At 36.6% G+C, this 10133-nt stretch overlaps 2 protein-coding genes across 2 annotated transcripts; both read left to right on the top strand.

Moving 5' to 3' along the window:
• The first annotated feature begins 274 nt into the window (after nucleotides 1-274).
• Nucleotides 275-3477, top strand: LOC116114665 (equilibrative nucleotide transporter 1-like). Its single transcript, XM_031400805.1, has 2 exons — nucleotides 275-1030; nucleotides 2703-3477. The coding sequence occupies exons 1-2, from the start codon at nucleotides 499-501 to the stop codon at nucleotides 3431-3433; spliced, it is 1263 nt and encodes a 420-aa protein (XP_031256665.1). The 5' UTR covers nucleotides 275-498; the 3' UTR covers nucleotides 3434-3477.
• Nucleotides 3478-4134: 657 nt separating this feature from the next.
• Nucleotides 4135-9918, top strand: LOC116114671 (methyl-CpG-binding domain-containing protein 9-like; the record flags this gene model as incomplete). Its single annotated transcript, XM_031400810.1, has 5 exons — nucleotides 4135-4625; nucleotides 5462-6065; nucleotides 6204-7331; nucleotides 7438-8037; nucleotides 9613-9918. Coding segments are annotated over exons 1-5 (2889 nt in total), but the record flags the coding sequence as incomplete, so codon positions are not given.
• Between the last annotated feature and the right edge of the window lie 215 nt (nucleotides 9919-10133).

The following is a 10133-nucleotide window of genomic DNA, read 5'->3' as shown; positions in this document are numbered from 1 at the left end:
TTTTGATGGCTATTTTGTTAAATGGAAACTTGGGATGACCTGGGAGTTAAATTTCCTCGAAAGAGAGATCAATCTCTTTTCTTTCTTCAAATGGAACTAATAAGTGATAGAATCAAACAGATTTCCTTGATGCTCCAGTTGGTCCCACAACGTGAAAGGTAGTTAAATAAGTATATTTGTTTTATTAAAGAAATTGAAGAAGATATTGGGAATCCAGAGATGATCATAGTTTTGCTAATCCAGGGTGGGGATTTGTAGTTCGGGCCTTTTTAATAATACACATGATCTAAAAAGTGTTATAATAAAATATGGATAGGGTATTACCGTGAAGAATTCACTTGTTTACAGTAGTTGCCTGATAATCCAAAAACGACGTCATTTATTGTTCCCCGAATCTCTCGCGCAGCCTGCCTCGCCAACGAAACCAAATTATCTCCCATTATTAATGCACAAACTGACACGCTACTTAACTTTCTATACCAAACCGAACAATCCCCCATGGGTCTCTCCGGAAAACCCGAACCCGACTCGGAATCATCTCTTCTGCTCCAAAATTCAACTCTCTCCACTCAAAAACCACCACCTAAAGACACGTTTCATTTGGGATACATAATCTACTTCGTTTTAGGCATAGGCTACTTGCTCCCATGGAACGCCTTCATCACTGCCGTCGATTACTTCTCCTACCTCTATCCAGAAGCCTCCGTCGACCGCGTCTTCGCCGTCACTTACATGCTCGTCGGACTCTTCTGCCTTCTCATAATCATTTTCTACGCCCATAAATCGGACGCTTATGTCAGAATCAATGTGGGTCTGGGCCTGTTTGTGGTGTCTTTGCTTGTAGTGCCGGTCATGGATGCTGTTTATATAAAGGGTCGGGTCGGGTTGAAGGACGGGTTTTATGTCACAGTCGGGGCAGTCGCGCTTTCGGGTCTGGCGGATGCCTTGGTGCAAGGTGGGTTGATCGGATCTGCTGGGGAGTTGCCTGAGAGATACATGCAAGCGGTTGTTGCTGGCACAGCTGGTTCTGGTAATTTGTTTAAATTTTATTACTTCTTAAATTTTTTTTTGTTTTTTTGTTTTTTGTTTTTTTTGGTGCTAATGGTGAATGTTAGAGAATTAATAGATTGATAAATAAGTTGCTTAAGATTAAAGTTTAGTTTGAGTGAAGTATAATGAACTCAGTTGTTCACATGGGAAGTCAAATTTTAATGCTTGTTAGCTAGTTTACATTACTGCAATCTGCAAATGGATTTTCTTTGAGCAAACTCTTATTTGATGAGTGTTCCTAGAATCTAGTCATTTTCAAGCTTTTGCACTAAATAGAGCAAAGTATTTTTTTAGGCAGTGTTTGGTTGACAGGGAAAATAGGGAATGGATTGGGAATTTCCAAAATTAGATTGCTGTTCAGTTATAAGGAATCTCTACTTGTACTTTTGGGTTACTAAAACTGGGATTCCTTAGAAATTCTCACACTTCCTAATTCCTCTATAGTGAGATAGGCGTGATTCTTTCGTTTTATGCATGTCTAAATATTAGAATATATCCTCCTAATACAGTATAAATGCAATAAACTTTAATATTAATTAAAAGATTAAGAACTAAAAAATTGGCTCAGAAATCACTGTATAGACTACCTCCTGCTGCTCTCACTGCATGTTCATTCATACTATTGATACTAGATGGATCAGCAAACTCTAAACCATTCAACTGTTTAGATTTTCATCAATTTAGGATGTCACATTTGGCATGATGTGGTATGTGTTGTGGTGGCTACTGAATCAACTCATGCAGTGTGTGGCCAAATGTTGCTGATAACACCTGCATGGTTAGATGCATCTCAGCGCTGTGATTGCTTCTGGCGATTGGTGACTTATCTGACAGTTATTTATTTTCTTTAAATTTATTATTCTAACAAATTTTAATTATATGATAATTATTATTTATATTATGTTAGTATTTATTTAGTAAATATTTTTTATTTAATTGCTAGGGAAGCAATTGTTAAAGTGTACCGTTATACTACAATTTGCAATGGTACATTTGTAACGAATAAAATATCAGTATATAGATTATATTTTTTATTTTAAAATATATAATTGTGAATTAAAAAACTAAGATATATTATAAGAGTTTAAATGCTTATTTTTTATGATTAAATTATTTTGTATTTAAAAGTAAAGTTTTGATTTTATTTTGAAATTTCTATTAAATAATAAATATCGATTATTTTCAATTGTAGGGTATTTTTGTCTAAACTATTTATATTTTATTCCTTTCTATTCAAGATTCCATTTTGTTACCAAACAGTGGTATTTTATTCCTCCATTCTTTCTGTTCCCTTTCCATTTCATTCTCCCTACTCCTTTCCAAACATGTGCTTTATCTACAAACCCAATTCATTTCCAAAGATGACCTTAATCTACTAAAGGTTTAAGCAAACTCTAGCTCAATAGCATTTTTACTATTTTTGGAGGAGCAAGAATAGCTTTAAGCTCCTGGTGTAAGAGTTTATAGTATCTTTCAAGACTTATTTGTATGAGTTGAATAACCCTGTTACAAATGTGAATATGAGTGCCATTACCAAGTTTATGTGCATAATATGGTTTAACAGCGATGGAGTGCCTCTAGATTTTGTATTTTTCAAGTTGAAGAAACTTACTATGGTACTAATCAAAATTTCTAAAAATTGTTGACTGCAGGGGTGCTTGTTTCAGTTCTACGGCTTGTAACAAAAGCTTTATATTCACAAGATGAAAGTGGTCTGAGAAAAAGTGCAAACCTCTACTTTTCTGTTGGGATAGTGGTTATGGCTGTATGCACTGTCTTTTACAATGTTGCACATAAACTTCCAGTTATTAAGTACCATCAAGACCTCAAGATTCAGGCTGTAAATGAGGAGATAGAGGCGAAAGGTTCTTTGACTGGGCCTGTTTGGAGATCAACCGTGTGGCACATTGTCAGGAGAATCAAGTGGTATGGGTTTGGAATCATCCTCATCTACATTGTAACACTGTCCATATTTCCAGGATATATAACAGAGGATGTACACTCTGCTCTTCTTAAGGACTGGTATGGTATCGTCCTGATTACTGGCTACAATGTGTTTGACTTGGTTGGTAAATCATTGACCGCAGTGTATCTCCTCGAGAATGAAAAGGTTGCAATTGGTGGTTGTGTTGCAAGATTGTTATTTTTCCCTCTATTCTTGGGGTGCTTGCATGGTCCCAAATTTTTCCGGACAGAAATTCCAGTGACAATATTGACTTGTCTTTTGGGGCTAACCAATGGCTACTTAACAAGTGTATTGATGATTTTGGCTCCTAAAGTTGTTCAATTACAACATGCAGAGACGGCGGGAATAGTGATTGTGTTGTTCTTGGTTGTCGGTCTAGCTGCTGGATCAATCGTGGCTTGGTTTTGGGTCATCTGATGTTTTAAGCAATTTGTTGTGACATCCCAGAACTGCAGCAATTGCTACTGGAGCTTTCAATCTGTAAAGCTTTGTAAACTTGATGTTTAAATGCATTGTTTCCCGAATCTGTATTTAATTGAATTATCAATAATGTTATGTTTACTTACAAATTTATTAACCATCTTACTAATCTTTGTAAATATAAAACATAAGATGGGTATCATAAATATAGTATGGGTACCATATATAATTTTAACAAAGGTGAATAAAGTGGTTAATAAGTTTATGATGAAGCATAGTATTACTCTAGAGTTATAATTTGGTAATTGGATGATTACATATGTCTAAAATGGGAACAAAGCTCCATGCTGGGAAAAAGATCCTTCCAATTTTGGGTCATAATTGAACAAAATTTGTACTGTAGAACTTTTGATTAGATATTTCCTTTGAATCTTAACCAACGGATGAGATTGAACAATGTCTGGTCCCAGAGGGGAGAGAGAAACAGAAAGACTCCTTTGGAGAAGCGAAGCGTGCTCCGTGTCATAAACAAAAAGTCCCCCATAGAAGGAACATGATCTTGCCAACACAAAACAGTCAAAATCATGTCATTAGTCATTACTGTTAAAAACGACTTCGTTTCCCTCCACTGGCGAGGAGTTTTTCGTCATTTAGTTGCGTGGAAAGGCAGAGAAAACACGCTCAAACGCACTCTCTCTTTCGAGAGTCCCGAGAAGAGCCCAAATGTCTGAGACTGAGACTGAGTCCGAGTCTGAGCTTCACACAGAGAATCAAACTCCCTTTAGGTTCTCGTCCCCTTCATTATCTCCTTTTTCTCTATTCGACCTTCGATCTTTTCCTTCTTCCACCTCAATTTAGCTCAAGCCTCTCTATAATGCGCCTTAAAACACTCAATTAAAACTCTTCTTCCTTTCTTCTCTTTCAAATTTTAAACGGCCATGGAGCTTAACGGTAACGGCTCCCACTCCAAGCTTGAGGAGAGCCGTTCGAAGCCGTTTGACATCGATCTTAACGAGACTCCTCTCTCTTCTCCTCGCGAAACTGTCGTCACAGGTGCACCAGCTGACGTCACTCCTGAACCCCACCACTCCGGCCAGGGGATTCGCGCTGCCGGTGCTGCTGTTGGACTTCTGGACATCAATGCCTTGCCGCCTGTTGAAGAAGAAACTTGTGAATTCCACAACTCTGGGTATAATATTTAATTTCTGCTTAAAGTTGGTCCTTTGGACTTGATATTTTTTCTTTTTGTTATAAATTTGGAGTTTTTGTAGGTTTTTTCTCTTTCTTTTTTCCTCTTCTTTGTTGTTTGCCGCATTTTGAGTTATTTTTCTATAACTTTGCTTGGCTGTAACTTGAAATTTGAAACTTTTGGTTATATTTTCGTAAATTTTAATTAGAGGAAAGCAGCTGCTAAAAGTCTTACCTTTGAACATCTGAGCGGCTGCTATGCAATATAACTATAGTGTATTATGCCTGCATTATGCGGCAACTTGTGTATGGTAATGTTTCTTATTGCTGATTCACTTAATTGAGATTTGAGTAAAATGCTTAACAGATTTTCTTCAATGTCTTGATTAACTAGACCTTATTTACTTTTAGTCTTCATGTTCAATTTTAGTTAGATGCCCTTGGCAATGAAAATTCATTGCCTTAAGTTTAACATTTTGTGAGAAAACACATTTATTCTTGACTGAATTTTTTTATTTGCTGTGACGGGTGTTTTTGATACTTGGTTATATAATATGTTTCTCTTGTTTATAGCCATTTGCTTACTCGGTAGGAAAGACTATGATATCATGAGGGTACCGTACCACAGGTACAACAAGCCAATAATTTCATGCCATATTGATGGTCATATTATAGACCACTAATATTGCTTGCTGGAATAGATGAAAGAGAAAATAATGCATAGGTGGCATGAATTCATTGCTTAGTTGTATGGATGATGTGGTACCCCTGCTACACTGTATACTTTCACTAGTTTATAATGTGACAATTGATGTTTATATGGTTTGTGGTTTGTAGAGGGCTTAGTGCGTGTGATACTTCTTTAATTCGCAGCTCAAATAATGGCCTGGCAACACATTCAAGTTTGTTACATGGGCGGAGTCAGCTTGATCTTCTTAAGGCATCTGGTAGTGTGGCAAGCTTAGTTAAATCAGGCTACGAAGATATAGTGCAGCAGCAGCTGAACTTTGGTGGAAATTTGAGAGAGACTCCTAGCTCTATGGTTAAAGATAGTCTTTGGGCTTGTGATACTTCAATTCAGAGAGCAGCATTTCAGAAATACTATGCTCTGGATGGAAATGGGTTTGATTCAATGTTTGATGTTGCCTGCCATCTTGGCTTGGTGTCAAAGTACCATTCGGTGGAATCTCAGGGTAGAAGAGATGGCTTTGCGTTGATGCAGAAAGGATTGCATTTAAACCAAAAAAGAAAGGACTCCTTAATGTTTTCACAAGTCAAGAACTTAAAAGAATCTCAAGAAAATTTGAAAAGCAGTTTTGTTGCCGAGTACTCTTTAGGTATTGAGGCTGCAGAAAGTCAGGCCTGCAAGTTGAAGAGTAATTTGAGTGTCACACAAGCTAACACAAAGGAAAATGGTGCGGATGATTCTTTGCAAGCTAAAGTAAGTTTTAATATTTTGATATTTTCCAAAGTGAACATATAATTGCCATCATTAGGGATTATAATTTCAATTATATATTTTGCAATCAACTCTTTCAGCATTCTTTGAGACCTGATCTTTCTATAACAACCATTCCAGGTTGGACTTCCAGTTCAGTTTGAAGACTTCTGTATTTTAGCTGTGGGTGAGGTTGATCCACGACCCTCCTATCATAGTAATAGCCAGATCTGGCCTGTTGGTTACAGGTCGAGTTGGCATGATAAGATTACTGGGTCTCTTTTTGTATGTGATGTCTCTGATGGTGGAGATTTTGGTCCACTTTTTAAAGTTAAACGATATCCTTGCTCCACTCAGCCTATCCCTGTCGGGTCAACAGTCCTCTTGAGGCCAAGTTATGACCAACAAGATGGTAAAGGCCAAGTAGAAACTGATGATCCAGTCGGTATGCTTGATGATGATTATACAAATATTCAGTTGATATTCTCTAATGATAGCCCCCCACATTTGGAATATGATGCTTTATCAGATTCCGGAAAGAATAATGATGAAGCTTGTAATTCTCAACCAATGAATAATTCTGAAACTAAGTCAAACTGCCTTTCACAAAGTCCTGGAAGACCTACAACCAATTATATTGAGCTGGTGGATGACATTGGAGAATTTTTAGTAGAAGGGAGATCGTCTTCTTCGGTATGGAGAATGGTGTCTCAAACTTTAGCACATGCTTGCCGCAAGGTATATGGGCAAACTGGTGTCTGTAGATTTTGTTGCAAGCATGATGTACTTAGAATGTGGTCATCGTGCTTTGCCTCACTAAGTGAGGAATCAGCAGAATCTCTTGATTCATTGGCCAAATTTTGTTGTTTGTCTGGTCCTATCAACATCCCGCATAGCATCAGAAGCAATGATGAGCTTGATACTTCTTGCAGAGCACTGATAAAGTGGTTAGACCAGGACAGATTTGGACTAGATGCTGATTTTGTGCAAGAAATTATAGAACAGCTTCCTCAGGTGCATGTTTGTGCAGAATATATATTCCTGAATAAAAGAAGGGACAGATTGACATCACAAACCGTTGGAAGTGGGTTTCTTCAGGCTAAAAGGAAGAGCGATATACATGACAAAGAAGCAGATGGTAATTTGTTCAGATGTTCTAAAAGACCAAGGGAGCAGATATGTAGGAATCCTGGGATGAAGTCTTGTTTTCCTCCTGGAAAGCCATTAAGCTCAAAGCTTCCAACAGAATTAATAGGTGATGTTCTTCAGGTATGGGAATTACTACTGTCAACATATCTTGAAAAATTCTAGCAGTCTAGTGGAATACTCTTTTGTCAAGTTATTTATTCTTACCATTTTTGTTTTGTTTGTTTAGTCTTGGGAGTTGCTGTGGCGTTTCTCTGAAGTTTTGGGACTGGAAGAACCTTTATCATTTAAGGAACTTGAAGAAGAATTAATAAATGGTTATTCCTTCACTCTTGGGAGTTCTTCAACTTCAAATGTGCCACAGCAAAACGATCATGCATTTATTGCAAAAGAAACAGAGTATTTGAAGCAGGCAGAACATGTCAGACAGGCATCTAATACCAACAGTGGATGCGCGGGTGTAGCTTTGGCAAATGTTCTCTGCTCTCTGCTGAAAATTTTACTTGGTGAACTTCAGTCCAAGGTTGCCACTTTTGTAGATTCTAATCTTGACGGTGGTGAATCTAAGTCAAGAAGGAGAAGAAAGAAAGATGCAGACAACTTGATGTCTGCTAAGAAAATAATGCTTGATTTGCTCCCAATAAACAGACTTACTTGGCCAGAATTAGCTCGGAGATATGCTTTAACTGTTTCATCCATGGAAGGCAACCTTGATTCTGTGGATTTTGTGAACCGTGAGAGTTGCAAAGCATTTCATTGTTTACAAGGTGATAGTGGAACAATTCATGGTTCTCTTCCTGGGGTGGCAGGGATGGAAGCAGAAGCACTGGTAGATTGATTTTCATTTCTTAACCTATCATGTGATTATGTTTTAATTAACTTTTTATGAGGCAATGCAATTCTTTAGTTTTTTGTGATTGTGAATGGCTGAATATTTAATGTTCATTGGTTCTACCATTTTCCCCTGCTATAAACCGTCTGCATGCTTGCCATTCTGTGATACATAATGGTATCTTCAATTTCATATTGGTAAATAAACCAATTTAACAATCCTATATCTTTGGGACAAGATGTTTTCAGTTGCTGAGATAATGATGGGGATAAATTCCATCAGTATTGAGGTTTGATCTCTAGTATGAATAATGGTAATTCACAATAACTCTCCGAAGTAGTAAAATAGAGCATAATAAATTGTTTATGTCATATTATTAAAAGATACATAACTTGATGAGGATGTGAGATCTATTTTAGGTGTAAAATGTAAAATCTTACTGTTATGTCTTGTATTGAAGAAAAAAGATTTGTTTCATATTTTACATAATTAATATGATGGCATTATTTAGGTACTTGTGTTTTATAGAAAGAATGTCATTTTAGCTAATTCAGTCCACCATGAAGATCTCAGGTGCAATTAGAAAATGGTATAGTTGACTAGTTTAGAGGTCATCTGCGATTGTGGTTAAGTGCTATTTAAAGGAGAGATCACAGATTTATTTTGATGAGGAAGGGAGGATAATAATATGGGGAGGGGGGCGGCTACCTTGTTTTCTAGTTTATCATCACTGTCGTTGAAATAATAATAATAACTTCACGAGTTTGGACAAGAATTTAAAAAGTCTGTTTATTGCCTAATACAACCTTCACCTGTATTTTTAAATTCTCTTACCATATTGATGTTAACCTGATCTATTTTTGTAAATTTAGAGAAGTTTTATCCTTTTAAAATTGTAGTTTCTTACATTGCAGCATGTGGCAACTTTTGTTTATGTATGTTCTAGTTAAGAGTCTGTATAGAGCTATGTTACTAATATGTGGGTTAATGCCGAATCAAGGATGCATTACTTGGACACAACTTGGTCAATTTTGGGCTGCTCAAACTATGTTATTTAGGCAGTAAAACTCAAGCTTCATCTTGGATCACCTTGGCCAATGATCAAGCTTGAATAAGTTAATTGATGAGCCAATGGTGAATTTGTTTACCACCCAATTAATTCCTCTATATCTGATTCTTGCTGGTCACTTTAAGCTGGAAGATTGTTCAAAGTTTCTATCTTTTCGTGCTTTATTGGATTTTGTGTACCTCACTTGTTATTGCCTTTGCATCAAGGTGTATTCATTTTGCCTATCGATACTATATCTACCATTTATGTATGTCTTGAAATGTTATTTTGTTTTCTTGTATCTATAGTGGAAACCAGATTCAGCTTACATATCTCCAGCTGTTTATTTGATCGTTTGCCTCTATAAAATTACCATTAAAGTAGTAATTCATCTCTTAATTTCCTTTTAATTTAGCCTCATAACTTCCACAAAGTTCCATATTTTGTTTTTGTTGTTGTTTCATGTTCCTGAATTTTATTGAATGGTTATTGAATTGTGATCCACTAATTTTTGTGATTCTCAGCTGCTTGCAGAGGCTACAAAGCAAATCTTTGGTTCATTGAAAAATACAACTGATATTTCAAGTGTGGATTTCTTTGACTTCGATGCACTTAGTTCACGTGAAAATATTAAGGTGAATGATGCTGGAATTCCTGAGTGGGCACGAGTTCTTGAACCTGTAAGAAAGCTGCCCACTAATGTGGGAGCTAGGATCAGAAAGTGTGTCTATGATGCTTTAGATAAAGGTCCACCAGAATGGGCAAGAAAAAGATTGGAGCACTCTATCAGTAAGGAAGTTTACAAGGGAAATGCTTCAGGCCCTACCAAGGTGATACCAGCAGTATCTTTTTAGTTTTTAAAGAAATCAATATTGTTCTCATAATTTTAATGCAAGCTGAAGTCCATGTTTCCAGTTATACAGAGCTATCTTCTGTATCTCAAGCATTCTGTAGATACAAAGTCATAAGATAAATCAGTCAAGTCTTTAAATTTTATCGACAAGATGTGACTGGTTTAGTAAGCTACCATTTTAGGAAAAAACAC

This window comes from Pistacia vera, unplaced genomic scaffold (assembly GCF_008641045.1).
Source record: "Pistacia vera cultivar Batoury unplaced genomic scaffold, PisVer_v2 Contig718, whole genome shotgun sequence".
NCBI lineage: Eukaryota > Viridiplantae > Streptophyta > Magnoliopsida > Sapindales > Anacardiaceae > Pistacia > Pistacia vera.
This window is presented reverse-complemented; position numbering and strand designations above follow the sequence as displayed.

Bases quoted from the DNA above. Each gene is read 5' to 3' on its own strand.
- LOC116114665 (XM_031400805.1), top strand. From the start codon at position 499: ATGGGTCTCTCCGGAAAACCCGAACCCGACTCGGAATCATCTCTTCTG. The intron at 1,031-2,702 runs GTAATTTGTTTA...TGTTGACTGCAG, and splicing joins TGCTGGCACAGCTGGTTCTG to GGGTGCTTGTTTCAGTTCTA.